The following is a 15,582-nucleotide window of genomic DNA, read 5'->3' on the forward strand; positions in this document are numbered from 1 at the left end:
CACCTGAACTAACAAAGAGGATTCTTGTTTCGCTTTCTGCACCATATTTGTGCTGGATACTCTGATAGGCTCAAGTCTACCACTAAAAGACCAATCGCTGCGACCAAATAAGAATGTAACTACAGCCATGCGCAGTATGGCGTTCCGGTAGCAACTTCCGTTTTAAACACGAGGATCGCAAAACCAAAGCGACAGGTAGAACTAGAAGAAGGGTCCATTCGACAACATGCCTAAACGGTAAGTTGATGTTGATGTAGCAAACAAATTCATTTGGGTAATGCCTTTATTTTTTGCTGAATATCAGAATCGCGAATGGATTTCCTTGATTTATCAAGTGGATCAGGTTTGCAGTGTGAATCACTGAATCATGAATGCCAGTGACTCTGAACAACGTCACGTATGTCACTATGTGTGTGTGTGTGTGTTGTAGATTAGTTATAAAGAAAGAGAGCTGATGGACGGAATATATTCACTCAGTGACACAGACAGTGACAGTTGACACCCTTTCCAGTTGAGAACATTTGATTCCATGGTGAGCAGTACATTTTGTTTTGTTCTAATAGACCTTTTCGGTATCTGAGCAACTCTCGCGAGACACGTTCTTTGTTATGCTTTGAACGTCGCGAGAACTTCGAACCTCGGCTTTTGCAGCTCGCGCGAGATCGCTGTACCACATGCTTTGCTATGCTCTGAAGTTTGCGAGAGCTTACGAGAGCTTGGAATACTGATAGGGTCTATTCTTGTTGCACTGTAAAGTGTAAACTTTCCATGTACATAAGTGTCTGTGTCAATATTCAATCACTGTTAACACATCATAGATTGATGTGTGTCACACTCACAACTGCTCGTTGCGCTCGAAATAAGGGATGAGCACAGACTTCTGTGCGGATAGTTTCCAACTTTTGGAATAATTCTTCTAATCTTAGTGTTTAACTAAACTTATAAAGGCCCACTGCGCCTCGTGAGTTTGTCTCACCTTCTCAGATCATCTGGCATGGCTTTTGCATAGGATAAGATTGTCCGTCCACTTGGTCACATACCAAAACATGATTGATGAATCGTCTGGGTGCTCTCTGAGTACAGTGGTACGAGGTATGATCCAAACAAAATGATCAAACCCCGTTTATACAAGTCTCAGGCCACTGATCATAAAAAGTAATATATCATGTGAAAGGCCAAAAATGTAACTGGTATACCTCCAACAGACAACGTCATTTGGTTACTACGTCATAAATGACGAGGTTTTAAAATACGTCACTTTTGGGTTGTGCTTCAAAACGGGGTCTTTTGTCAAGCTCCATGAAAATCTTCACTTCTTTGAAGAGTGTAACTGGGTAATGGCACAACGAAAATGTCTACAAAGCTGAAGAATGTTACATGAATCAAAGCTGTTCCATATTCGACAATCTGCCAAAGAAAAGGGAAATTGAAACTGGGGAAAAGGGAAATAACTCTGACAAGCCAAAAAGACTTCCGAAGAGCGCTTTAAACGAGAATAATGTAGCTGCTGTGTCAAAATTTAAGAACTAAGATTAAAAAGTGTACATGCGGGTATAAAGAGCAAAACTTCAACTTTCATATGGAACAATCCAGAGAGTTCTACTCAATGATCTTCCGCTTCAAAAGCTGGCCGCAAAATGGGTGCCTCATTAGCTGACATGGGAACGGAAGGAGCATCAGGGTCCTCTCGCACGCGATCTGCTCAACCGTTGTGAACCCAGTAGACCCAAATTTGTTATTACTGTAATCACTGATTATGAGACTTTGGTTTCCTTTTACTTTAGTGCCAGAAAACACAAAAACAAAGTGTGTCTAGACCAAAATGACAAGATGCATCAAATTTGTAAGCGAGGTTTTCAAAGCAAAAACAGGGCTATTCGCTGTATTTTTTTTACCACGAAGGTCCCGTTGCTGTCGATATTCTGTCTACTGACAGCACTGTCATTGTCACATACTATGCAGAAACCGTTTTACCAAAACTTGTTCACGAGTTTGGCAGTCAGTGACCAAACTGCGAAACCCAGACTGCCCTTCTCCTTCATGAAAATGTCAGTCTCCACGAAAGAAGGGCCATAACTCCATTCCTAAAAAAACAAATGATCCCATTTTTGCCTCACACATTCTTCAGACCTGATTATACACCCCTTGAGATTGCTGAACATACCCTCTTTGAACATCAGACTTTTTGCCAACAAGTTTCACTGCACCCAGGACCTACAAAAAAGACATCAAATCAGAGCTGAAAAGCAACCCAAAATAGGGCCACCTTAAGGCCTCTTCTGATTGGCTTAGACACTTGTGACTCTGCATCGATGTCGGAGGAAAGTAGTTCTAATGACTGCTGCAATTTGGGCCAGATACGGATACGCCAAACGGTCTCTGCGAAAATCACATTTGATCATTTTGTTTGGATCATACCTCGTATTTGTTTTGGTATGTGTACAAGTGAAGGGATGCTCTTATATCATGTAAAAGCCAAGACATATCTTTGAGTAGATTATTAGGGCAGACAGTTCATTCTGTGACTTAATTCCCATTTCAGCGGCAGCAATCAACCCAGGGGAGACGAATCTGAATCTGACCAGTATGATGATGAGATTTCCACTTTCCACAAGGACCGAGAAAAGGTATGACTTTGAGCCGCTGACCTTCAGAACGAATTTCATAATCATATACGAATTCTGTAATTGGGTGGAGCACTCTTGGGTGGAATTAATGTTGGCTGTGGGTATATCCACGGGTCCGTGTCTCTAGACTCAATGCTATATTGACGTCATCGTACTAAAGGGACGCTACTCTCGCCTTTTATTTTCCTGCTTTCGGTTGGGCACTTCACTGACATGACACACAGTGACGTCAGCTGTCAAATTATAAAAGTCAAAATTCCCTTTTTAATAACGAGTTAGACTCCATGAGTGGAATACAGGGTCCAAAGTTCGATCGGCAGCACTTTGAAGGGGAGGAGAGGGGAGTTTATGTGATAAAATGTAAACAAAGCCGGCTGCCGTCCTACCGTTGTGACCGGTGAAAATTGCAGTCCCCTTTCGTGAGCTTTTTTGTTGCAATCTCTATCAATGAAATGCTTTGGAGAAAAGAAGAGTAGAGCAAATTAAAAGAACGGAAAGTTTAGAGGGGGGGAAAAATAAGTCAACAAATTTATTATTTTTTAAAGAAAAAAAGACTAGGTCCAGGCTCGAACTGGGGACCCCTTGGACAATTCACTACCGTCTGAGCTACGGAGACAACATCCTTAGAAGGAGAAAATAAGAATCTATAATTTGTGCGATATTCCTGATGACTGCTATCGATCTCAAAACTTGCACATGTCAAGTGCACTCCTGAAAGGCTTTCAGTTTAGTTTGCAGGTTGTCAAAAGAGTTGATTGTTTCGTGGTAAAAACTAAATGGCGCTTAATAAGAGTGCCAACGCGAGGCTTCCCGTGCGACGATGATGTCAGTGACGTGGATATAGCCTGGGGACTAGAGACACGGACCCGTGGATATAGCCACAACCATTAATTTTTGCTGTCCTGAATTTTTTGGCACTGTTAATTCATGTATACAACAAGAAGGGCAAAGCCCATACGACTCACATCCTTGACCTTTACATGACCTTGACCTTCAGGGTCAAGGTCAAATAACTAAACCTAGCAATGACATCATACACTAAGAACTGCTTTACACATTTTTCCTACCAAAATACATGTGACCTTGACCCAAGGTCAAGGTCATCGAAGGTCATGCAACACAAAGCTGTTGATTCAAGACATAGGAAGTACAATGGTGCTTATTGGCTCTTTCTACCATGAGATATGGTCACTTTTAGTGGTTCACTACCTTATTTTGGTCACATTTCATAAGGGTCAAAGTGACCTTGACCTTGATCATATGTGACCAAATGTGTCTCATGATGAAAGCATAACATGTGCCCCACATAATTTTTAAGTTTGAAACAGTTATCTTCCATAGTTCAGGGTCAAGGTCACTTCAAAATATGTATACAATCCAACTTTGAAGAGCTCCTGTGACCTTGACGCAAGGTAAACCAAACTGGTATCAAAAGATGGGGCTTACTTTGCCCTATATATCATATATAGGTGAGGTATTCAATCTCAAAAACTTCAGAGAAAATGGGGAAAATGTGAAAAATAGCTGTTTTTAGACAACATTTATGGCCCCTGCGACCTTGACCTTGAAGCAAGGTCAAGATGCTATGTATGTTTTTTGGGGCCTTGTCATCATACACCATCTTGCCAAATTTGGTACTGATAGACTGAATAGTGTCCAAGAAATATCCAACGTTACGGACGGACGGGGGGGACGGACGGACGGACGACTCGGGTGAGTACATAGACTCACTTTTGCTTCGCATGTGAGTCAAAAATGATTTTAATTAGCATGTTGTTATTCTACAGACTGTGATTTTGTGAATGTGAATCTTGACATATTTTTAGCCTAAATGGTTTATTTTACTGCTATGTTGATTTCTGAACACAAGCTTTACAGTTTACATATGTTGTATTTAGCTGTTTATTGTAAGTGCTTTCTTTTGAGGTTGGTCTGTGTGATATTTTGTATTACAGTTTACACTTTCACAGTGTTTCAATATTAATGACAAAAAGATCAGTTGCACATTTCCACACGAATTACAGAGCTTAGTAGTTAGTGGACATTTCAATGACAAAGTATAGCCTACACACTCTGCTTCAGACACACTTGCAGTTGCATCCATAAAGTAAAGTACATTTCAAAAGTGGAGCTGATCAACAAACAAGAAAAAGACCCTAAACATGTGGGCATTGGTGAAAATAAAGTTCTGAAAATACTTTTTGCATTGTCAGTTGTGTGTAGAAATGACCAGACCAGCTTCCAAGTTTACTGAGCTTGGTCACAGATATGCTCCGCAATCTGCTGTTCTACTGAGACAATCACGATGCTAGATAGAATATTGGTATCAAGTGGTCCAGTATTAGTCATAGAACGCTTCATTAATGCTGTGATTTTTTCTTCCAGATTCTTCTTGACAGTGATCAGGCCCAGTCAAGCGGATCTGAAGAAGTGGTGAGAAATGTTGTTTGATTCATTGAGATTGACATAGGGAAAACAGCAACAACAAAAACCAAACAAAACAACAACAACAAAAGTTTGCCTCTGTCCTGTCTCGGATGAATTTAAACAAATGATAAAAGTTCTCATAACCATGTTTTGTCATTTTGGACCAAGGTGTTCGAGATCTTAGCTACAATGATGTCAGATAATTTATGAGTGTGGCCATCTCTCTGCCTTCACCTTCCCTGTCCATGAATAGAGTTGTGTACCATTTTCAGCTGGGTTGGTAAAAGAAAAATTAATGGGATACAGTGTATCCGCATACTCATTGACATTGTGTGGAAGACGTACTTGGTCTGCCAGCACGGGAGGCACACATGCTATATAGTACCAAAGTCTGCAGATCAATTGGAACAGTGATACCCTCTCTCTCTCTCTCTCTCCCTCCCCCCCCCACCAAACACACACACATACATGTATTCATATGTGATAACTGTTGTCAGCAGATATATATTTAAATTCTTTTTCACTGATTTATAAGAGAAGACATGAATGTTTATATTTAATTGTTTTCTGGGGTACGTTTTCGTGAAGCTGTAATTTGATAGGGTTTTCATGCCATTTGATTTTGACCAAAGACTATGTGAAACAGATTTATGAGAGAACAAAATACAGCACATGTTTATGGTTTAATTAATACAGTTGTTTTTTTAACATATTCAGGACCTTTTCCCGATCGATGATGATGACAGTGATGATGATGACGAAGAGATTGCTGGGTTCAAGCAGCAGTTACGGCAGCTTCGTCGCAACAAGTTCAAGAAGAACATGGACAGTGATCTGGAAGAGGAAGAAGAAAAAGAAGAAGGTGAGAAACATGATTGCCATGGTGTTAGTCTCTGATGTTTTGCATAGCCATCAATATTATTTTTTGGGAAAGAAAAAGGCCTCACAGCCACAGATTAAAAGCATGGGACCTGTGTGGTAATGCTCCACATTTGAACATGATTGTTAACACTAAAGCCTGTCATTAATTGGGTGAAGTCAACTACGTGAAATATACTTCGCCAAGCTTGCTGCATAAAGCTATAGCACTACATTTTTGTTAAAAAGACTTTGCGCAGTCTTCACATAGTTGACTTCAGGCTCAACTAAGGAAAGCTTTCACAGTAGTATGGATAGTGTGGTTCCTGTTTAGGCCACACAAAAAAATAGGTCTGTTTATGGTAACATAGGCCCAAAAAATAGGGTCGGTAGGTCGGGATTTTTTTTTTTTTCTTTTTTTTTTTTTCCAAAAAAACATATTTTTACGTTATTTTGCAAAAAAACTCAGATTTTTTTTTTTTTTTCCCCAAATGCCAAAAAAAAGTCTAGGGTCGCGCGAAAAAGATAGGGTCGGTCGGGTTACCGTAAACAGACTATTTTTTTTTTTTGCCTTATTACCTGACTCACATTTGGCTGATATTCTTTCTTGACAAGTCGCACTGTTCCTCTAATCCACGCTTGCATTCTACTCTGCAGCAGAGGTGCCAGAGACTACAGCATGGGGGTCAAAGCGATCGTGGTACATGGGAGGCGACGTGCGAGACAACAAGATTATCCTGTCCGGTTCGGAGGATGAGGCCACAGCGGGCACTGCCGCTCTGGAGGAGAAAGAGGCCATGGAGATCCAGAAACGCCACACCGCCTTGATGTCTGAGGAGGACTTTATGATCCCCAAATCTACCAAGGTAGGGTCAAGTCAATGATTCTATTTCAGCTACCCCAACCAAAGATACATGCATAAAAAAAGTGTATGTGTACAGGGTTCGTACAGGTCATGGAAAACCTGGAAAGTCATGGAATTTGATTTTTAATTTTCCAGGCCTGGAAAGTCATGGAATTTCAATTCAAGTCATGGAAAGTCATGGAATTTAACAACAACAAAAAATAAAATAAAATTAACCTTTAGCACGCCAGCGGCGATTTTTGTTGCCCAGCCATTCCCCCCTTTGCCAGCCAGCAGCGATTTGTGTCGCCAGCACAAGGCTTGTTCGTATGACCAACTTCTCGTTCGTATTTGCATACGAGAATAACGGTATTTTTAACGGCACTTGAGCCAAAGCGAGGCTCACTTCCTTCCGTTATCTCGTCGTGTCGTCTGCGCTGCATTAGAGTCGGTTTCGTCGAAGTTTTCTGCTTTTGTTTTTGCATCGATAAAGTACTTTAGCAAGATGGAGGATGATGAGTTTGAAACTTTCTTTCGAGTTGTTTCTTGACAACAAAAAGTATGCGGAATTGGAACGAATTACCGAGGAAGATCTTCGCAATGAACTGTGTATCGCGGTGAAAAAAATGACAGTTCGTCAAGTCACAGTGACGGTTACGAAACGGAATTTACCAAAGTGCAGATGGATACAAACAGTGGGTGGTCCAGTTTAGTGAAATGACAGGACCAGCAAACATTACCGATAATCTGACTGCTGATAAACTGACTGCGTAGCAAATGCTTGACTTGCTTGTCGAAGAGACACTCCGTAGAAACTGACTCAAATTCAGTGTAAAGCAAGCCAGTGTCAAAACTGGCAGTGACAAGACGTAAAAAGTGTGCGTGTTTGGAAATGGCGACCTGTGGATCTAGTCATGGAAAATGTTATTGAGGCTCATGGAAAGTCATGGAAAAGTCATGGAATTTTGTTTCTAAAAACCAGTGGGGACCCTGTGTGTATCAATCATGCATTATCAAACTGAATATTTCATTTTTCAAGAGTACAATATCTGTTGGATAAACTCATACGAGTGTTAAAATGGTGTGGTGTGTGTATTTTGGCTGCTTGATGTATTGTCTGATTTAATTATTGGTTTTATACAAAAGGAAAAGTATCTGACAAGAATTTGTAACCTTTTAAATTTAAATGTTTATACAATTGTTCTCCTGTTTTTCTTTTCAGAAAAAGAGTAAACCTGAGAAAAATAGGAAAAAGAAACAGACATTGGCTGAGGTGAGTTTATTACACCCCCGGTATAGGGGTGTGTATAGGTTTCACTGGATGTGTTTGTTTGTTTGTTTGTTTGTTTGTTTGTTTGTTTGTTTGTTTGTTTGTTTGTGTGTTTGTTTGTGTTCGCAAGTAGATCTCAAGAATGAACGGACCGATCGTCACCAAACTTGGTGAACAGGTTCTATACATTCCTGAGACGGTCCTTACAAAAATTGGGACCAGTCAAACACACGGTTAGGGAGTTATTGGTGGATTTTGGTTTTTTGGGGGGATCAACTACGCATAACTCTTCCTTATCTTCTCCATGTTTTCAGCGTTTACCTCCCTTCCTTCGTATGGTGCACTGTAGTATGAGGGGCATCTTCGGATATTCCCGGCGTTCTGTTACTATTTTTAGAAGGTCACCGCAGTGTCCAGAACGTAAATTGGACCCGTAAATTATCCTCACTGTAAAAGTGCAAAGGTCGAATCAATTTATAGCCACGCGAAAAATACACTCTCATCTATCTCTATATATTTATACAATAGATATAGATATATATATATACGGCTTCTCTGTGTGTGTGTGTTTGAGTGTGTCTGTAGAAAACACCTGTGTATTGCACAGTTCTGTTTGTGATGTGGTACCTAGGGCGTCGTCGACAAGTATGGGACTCGACATGATATGATCAGGAATGGCATTATGGCCCCTGAATCATGTTCGTGCTGTTCCCATTCCACGAGTCTGGAAGGGACCTAAGCTTGACGGGTCCATGGTTCGAAGCCGGCGTACAGTGCGCCACTCAAGCCGGGTATTCGGCTCTACTTGCTACCCGGCGAAGCGGCAGAAAATCCTCGGTCGATGAGATATTTCAATACCTGCTCTCAGCGCGCAGCGCAAACCGATTTTGGTTTTTTTTTCTCGGGATCTTTTGTTTTCTGTATGCGGTCAGTAGGTGTTACAGAAAGAGTTATATTGATTTGTCTTTTTCTCCGCCTGTCTCTTTGTCCACTCAATCAACTTATTTTAACCACACTTGTTAGCAGTGCCTTCTCAGTTGGTGGCAGTGAGAATGGTAAGGACGGGGGTGTTTTTCCTACCTCGGAGGAATTTCTTGTTTTAACCACTTTTGGGCTTAAGTTTCTATGTTCTGCATGTCTGTTTAAATTATTACTTTCTATTGACACACTCCACTATTACTGTGCTGGTGTATTGAGAGAAGGTGTTTACAGAATTTAATTTTGTTATCAGAAAGCATTTTTTTTAAGCTATGCATGAATTTGATTTTCTCCTCTCTTGTACTTGTTGTGTCTCTTACGTTTCTTTTACATTTTTGTGTGTGTGTGCAGGAGGACAGTGATGAAGAAAACGAAATTCAAGGTCTTGTTCGGGTAAGTAAATCTAGAATTAAGAGCCAAGGCTTCGCTTTGTTGTTCATGAATGTAGGGTGATTATGTCTAAATGACTGCTAAAAACACATAAACCAGGTTTGAGTGAGAATGTTAAGTCCACTAAATCAATGCAAAACATCAAGCCTTGAAATAGTAATAAGTGCCTGTGAGTAGAAATGGGGACAAATTTGCGGAAAACAGATGAACATCACAAGCATGGTGCAGCGAAAATGGGGTATGCAAGAAAAACAGACGAGCAATCTTTTAGAGTCCTCGTTCACAGTATTCTATCTACCGAGCGAGGCCATCAAATTGCCAAATACTGTTTATGGGATCCAGACAGGGCATTGCACCTAAACCACACCCAGGCTGGTAGGCCCCAGCACCCTGGTTAGGCTTTGCAGATGTTTTTTCTCAGCTGTGCTCTAGTCTGTTTATTTCACCTGCTGATTGTTTCTCCGTGGTTCTGATTTCAGAGTGGAAGAGACGAGCTGGAAAAGATTGAAACAGATTTTTCAAAACTGTCCAAGAAGGAAGAGCAGGAGGTAGGCTTTTTACCTTTTTACATTTAGTCAAGTTTTGACTAAATGTTTTAACATAGAGGGGGAATCGAGACGAGGGTCGTGGTGTGTGTGTGTGTGTGTCTGTCTGTCTGTCTGTCTGTGCGTGTGTAGAGCGATTCAGACCAAACTACTGAACCGATCTTAATGAAATTTGACATGAGAGTTCCTGGGAATCATATCCCCGGACAGTTTTTTTCTTTTTTTCGATAAATACTTTTCATGATACATGCTTCATGAACCTCATGGGCATACATATACCCACATAAGATGAGAGTTACATGCATGGGCCAAATACTGCTGATTGTCTGAAAAGTTGATTTTCAACAAGGATTGCTAAATTGTGTTGACATCTTTTTCTGCTTTTTTTTTCAGATCATGAGGAAAATGCACCCAGAATATATTCCACTGCTGAATGACTTCAACAGCAAGGTGTGTATGAATTATATGTTTATGTAGCCCTGCCTCAGAAGGAACTTTGGTATTTCTTTGCGTCAAAATTGTGCTGATTTGTTTCACAGTATGAATAATGATATTTTTTTCCGTTTCTTCCCTTTTTGTTTGTTTGTTGTGTTTGGTTTCTCATTTGGGAAGAGGGATTGCATGTAATGAGGTTGAGGAAAATTTCTTTCACTTTGTTATTTGCGTTATGGTTAAGATGACTGTGTAACAATACACGTTACTTTTACTTGTGTTTCAGTGTCGAGAGTTGCAGGATCGGATCCTCCCTTTGATGAGGCTGGTGAAAGATGACAAGGTACAGGGGCTTGGAGCAGAGTATGTGCGTATGAAGTACCACATAATTACAAAGTGAGTCTTGCACCTTGTCTTTTTACAAAGCTTACGTGAAGTGGAGGTGTTGTGTTTTCAGCAAGAAATATTTGAGAATTCATTGCTTTTTCAGTCTGTTTTTCATCTTCTGCATTCCCGTTGCCATGCTCGTTGAGTGTGTTGATTGTGTTCTGTTTGTTAACATAATGGTGTTAATGCCTATAAGGAACCTTCATGCAGGATTCTGTTAGGATACTGAATGTGGAAAAAGGTGCTGTTACTCATGCAAGGATACATATATTTGTAACTGTCACAAATGACAGGACAGCTACAAGACTAGTTGCTGAGACTTAAAAGCTGAAGGATAAAAAGGAAATAGACAAGCATGAACAACCTTTTTCCCTCCTTTCACATATATTCTTCCCAATGCCAGTTACTTCCCTTTGACCAGCACTTAAAATACATGGTTCAACATGTTTGTGTTTTGCAGCTACTTATCAAACGGTGCATTCTACATGTATCTAGTGGCGAAAAGGGCGAAGGGCATTCACGAACATCCTGTCATCAAAAGACTGGTGCAGTTTCAGAATGTAAGTAGGGTCAATTTACAACAGACTACATTTTGATTTGAATGTGATTTTTATTGTGTTTCTTTAATTTTGGAAGTTAAAAAAACTTCATCGATTACATTAGTTTAAATCTGAATTTTATTTAATGTTTCTTTCTTTTTTTTTAAATGAAATAAGAAAGAAACTGCCATGTCGGTGTTATACGTAACTTTCAAGGTGGGTTCTTGTAACTGCTTTCTCTTTTTTATATTTAGTCAAGTTTTGACTAAATATTTTAACATCGAGGGGGAATCGAAACGAGGGTCGTGGTGTATGTGCGTGTGTGCGTGTGTGTGTGTGTGTGTCTGTGTGTGTGTGTAGAGCGATTCAGACTAAACTACTGGACCGATCTTTATGAAATTTGACATGAGAGTTCCTGGGTATGAAATCCCCGAACGTTTTTTTCATTTTTTTGATAAATGTCTTTGATGACGTCATATCCGGCTTTTCGTGAAAGTTGAGGCGGCACTGTCACGCCCTCATTTTTCAACCAAATTGGTTGAAATTTTGGTCAAGTAATCTTCGACGAAGCCCGGGGTTCGGTATTGCATTTCAGCTTGGTGGCTTAAAAATTAATTAATGACTTTGGTCATTAAAAATCTGAAAATTGTAAAAAAGAATAAAAATTTATAAAACGATCCAAATTTACGTTTATCTTATTCTCCATCATTTGCTGATTCCAAAAACATATAAATATGTTATATTCGGATTAAAAACAAGCTCTGAAAATTAAATATATAAAAATTATTATCAAAATTAAATTGTCGAAATCAATTCAAAAACACTTTCATCTTATTCCTTGTCGGTTCCTGATTCCAAAAACATATAGATATGATATGTTTGGATTAAAAACACGCTCAGAAAGTTAAAACAAAGAGAGGTACAGAAACGCGTGCTATCCTTCTTAGCGCAACTACTACCCCGCTCTTCTTGTCAATTTCACTGCCTTTGCCATGAGCGGTGGACTGACGATGCTACGAGTATACGGTCTTGCTGAAAAATGGCATTGCGTTCAGTTTCATTCTGTGAGTTCGACAGCTACTTGACTAAATATTGTATTTTCGCCTTACGCGACTTGTTGTAGGTATACATTTAGTGAGGAAAAGGTTCAGCCATTTTCATCCTTTTTTCAGACGATTCCTTCTTTTTTCATTTAAAAAAAACATGTAATTTGTTGGAGAACAGCTTGTGATTATCATTCCAGTCCGGTACTCTGTGCAATTCTGCTATTAGTATTATCCTTGTGTGTGCATTTTTGAGTCACTTGAGAAAAAGTGACTCTATGTAATCGGTCAGTGTTAGTCTGTCCGGCCAATGACCTCTACACTTTAACGATGGTTTTGTTGACCTTTGACCTTTTTCAAGGTCACAGGTCAGCGTCAAAGGAAAAATTAGACATTTTATATCTTTTCTCGGAAACTATCAAAGCGATCGGGCTCATATTTTGTTTAGTCGTGACCTCCAATGACCTCTACACTTTAACGATGGTTTCGTTGACCTTTGACCTTTTTCAAGGTCACAGGTCAGCGTCAAAGGAAAAATTAGACATTTTATATCTTTGACAAAGTTCATCGGATGTGATTGAAACTTTGTAGGATTATTCTTTACATCAAAGTATTTACATCTGTAGCCTTTTACGAACGTTATCAGAAAAACAAGGGAGATAACTAGCCTTTTCTGTTCGGCAACACACAACTTAACGTTGGGCTTTTCTCGGAAACTATAAAAGTGACCGGGCTCAAATTTTATGTGAACGTGACTCATTGTGTTGTGAATAGCAATTTCTTCCTGTCCATCTGATGCCTCATATAATATTCAGAACTGCGAAAGTGACTCGATCGAGCGTTTGCTCTTCTTGTTACTCCTTGTGTTCATGTTTGTGTAAGTGTCTCCTCTCTTGAAATGTTAACAATAAGTCCACTCATTATTCTGTTTTCTGCCATCACATTTTAGCTGTACAAACGGTTGCTGCCGGTGGACGAGAGAGTGAAGGGAGACATGGACAAACTGTTGGAAAGAGTCAAGAATGGAGAGGATGTCGGCATTGTTACTTCAGAAGGAGGAGCAGATGTCACCAACAAGAAAAGAAAACTTGCAAAGAAGATGAAGGAAGGGGCGAGAGAAAAGAAGAGAAAGGTGGCTGCCATGTGAGTAGTGTTGGTGAACAATTATGTTTGATGTGCAGCTTCTTGTATGTGATCAAGGCTCACATGATGAAGGTTAAGGTTTGTACCAGTGTTTCTGAAATTCCAGCTGACTGCTACTGTCACTGTCTTTTTCTACTACTACTGTCCTATCTTGAACATACTTATGATTGCATTGAAAACAAGGCAGAATAAGAATAAAAGAAGGTAGGTGAATGGTACCATAACAAGGGGTACATCAGTCGTAATAATAAATGTGCCATATGCAGATTGACATATGGCAGGCCAAATGATTCATGATCAGATTCTCTATTTAAGGCAGCTTTGTTAATATGTTTGTTCTTTGGAATTTAGGGAGGAAGCAGAGAGTGGAGAGGATGAACAGGTGGCTGCACAAAGCGGAGAGGAGAATATGGATGAAGAAGAGAGGAGAGCTATTACTTACCAGGTACGTTCGTTTAATCTCTGACTCTTCATGTTTTATCAAAACAATCAGGTTTTTTTTCAGTCCAGGATAACTTTTTTTCTTTTTCTTTTTTAAAGGGATCACATTTTTAGGCTTTTGTTTGACATAGTTGATGATCTGTGAAATGACATTTGCTTTGATAAGATAAAATAACATAACATATTTCATCATTTGTGCTTGCTATTGACTTGCTCAGTAAACTGGATGTTCATAAAGAGAAAGGATACCTTCTGGTAAAGATGAGTGTGTGCATGTCTGTCTGTTTGTCTGTGTGTGTGTGTGTGTGTGTGTGTGTGTGTGTGTGTGTGTGTGTGTGTGTGTGTGTGTGAAAACAATCTGGTACATTAGGATGTTGACTTTTTAGGCACAAAGGTGTCAGTTACTTTTTAGGTTAAACACTCTTATATCCTATACTGCTGATGTGTTCATTAAGGCTTGTACCAAAACAAACTGAAAATGTGTTAAACAGATGGAGAAGAACAAGGGACTGACAGCTCACAAGAAGAAAGAGGCACGCAATCCACGCGTCAAGCATCGTATGAAGTTCCGACGCGCAAAGATCCGCCGAAAGGGACAGGTAAGAATTCTGTACACAGACAGATAGTATTTGCAGGGCCCCCATATGTGTACTTCAGAAAATATTGCTGTTATGATTTACCGGACTACCTGTTATTTCATTGTTAGCATGCGGTGCATTTCTCAAACAATTGAACATTTCTGCCATTTAGGCAAAGAACTTTCTCTGGTATATTTTTGTAAGTTTTTATTTGTAAAATATACCTGTGCGTTTGCAGTTTTGCAGTTCGATCCTTCCATTGTTATCTTTTTCAATGGTGTTTGGTTTTACGCAGTATTTTGAATAATTGTGTTTTGTTTGAGCACCAAAACATACACTGTGACACAAGGCTTTGACATTTTGATTTTTAACAGGCTTTTCATTGGCAAGAACGTTCGCGGGTCGTCGGGGAACAGGAGACTCTAAACTTTTTTTTTCATGCATTATTAATTATCTGCTTCTGCTGTTGCAGGTACGAGATTTCAAAGCACACAAGAATCTCTACACAGGGGAGGTGACTGGAATCCGCTCTGGAATCATTCGCAGTCGAAAGTTGAAGTAATTGTTCTAGCCAGTAAATGTGGTGGTACCTCTGATCAGATCCTTTTTGTCGAATATTTTACAATAAACAGATGAACCTGTGAAACACCAGAATGTATTTGCTCATAATAAAAGATGCATATATTCACATCATGAACTGTGTGTGTGTGTGTGTGTGTGTGTGTGTGTGTGTGTGTGTGTGTGTGTGTGTGTGTGTGTGTGTTTCCATGCATACCACTGGCTGTCAGGAGAAATAGAGGAACCACAGGTCCAGACATTCTGTTTGGATAAACGCATGTATACAAACTTAGCAAGCTAGCAAGGCATGAATATTGGCCGAGCAAACACCAACACAAAGAAAACAGCAGCAACCACACACGCACAAGGTTGAAGGTTGTGAAAGGGATTTATACTCGTGAGTAAAAAGCCCCCCAAAATGGGATCAAATTATATTCCTGAAAGAAGTAAAGCTATTGGGTCTATTCCTCAGACATTTACTTGTAGCCATGGCATTGGTGTAAGTAACAGCGCTTATTGTCG

The 15,582-nt window shown here is 39.8% G+C and overlaps 1 protein-coding gene across 2 annotated transcripts; it reads left to right on the top strand.

Moving 5' to 3' along the window:
- The first annotated feature begins 81 nt into the window (after positions 1-81).
- Positions 82-15,190, top strand: LOC138966936 (something about silencing protein 10-like). 2 transcript variants are annotated; one of them, XM_070339339.1, is made up of 15 exons: positions 82-237; positions 2,543-2,627; positions 5,013-5,060; positions 5,772-5,916; positions 6,570-6,778; positions 7,979-8,029; positions 9,356-9,397; positions 9,874-9,942; positions 10,333-10,389; positions 10,658-10,767; positions 11,219-11,318; positions 13,290-13,483; positions 13,835-13,928; positions 14,416-14,523; positions 14,975-15,190. In XM_070339339.1, the coding sequence occupies exons 1-15, from the start codon at positions 227-229 to the stop codon at positions 15,062-15,064; spliced, it is 1,413 nt and encodes a 470-aa protein (XP_070195440.1). In that variant the 5' UTR covers positions 82-226; the 3' UTR covers positions 15,065-15,190. The 2 variants fall into 2 exon arrangements, with proteins under 2 accessions (XP_070195440.1, XP_070195441.1); XM_070339340.1 differs by having other exon boundaries at positions 6,573-6,778.
- Positions 15,191-15,582: the final 392 nt, after the last annotated feature.

This window comes from Littorina saxatilis, linkage group LG5, assembly GCF_037325665.1.
Source record: "Littorina saxatilis isolate snail1 linkage group LG5, US_GU_Lsax_2.0, whole genome shotgun sequence".
In the NCBI taxonomy this organism is placed as follows: domain Eukaryota; kingdom Metazoa; phylum Mollusca; class Gastropoda; order Littorinimorpha; family Littorinidae; genus Littorina; species Littorina saxatilis.

Excerpts from the sequence above, each read along its gene's own strand:
- LOC138966936 (XM_070339339.1), top strand. Across the intron at positions 10,768-11,218 it reads AAGTACCACATAATTACAAA|CTACTTATCAAACGGTGCAT; the intron begins GTGAGTCTTGCA and ends TGTGTTTTGCAG. Across the intron at positions 13,484-13,834 it reads AAGAGAAAGGTGGCTGCCAT|GGAGGAAGCAGAGAGTGGAG; the intron begins GTGAGTAGTGTT and ends TTTGGAATTTAG.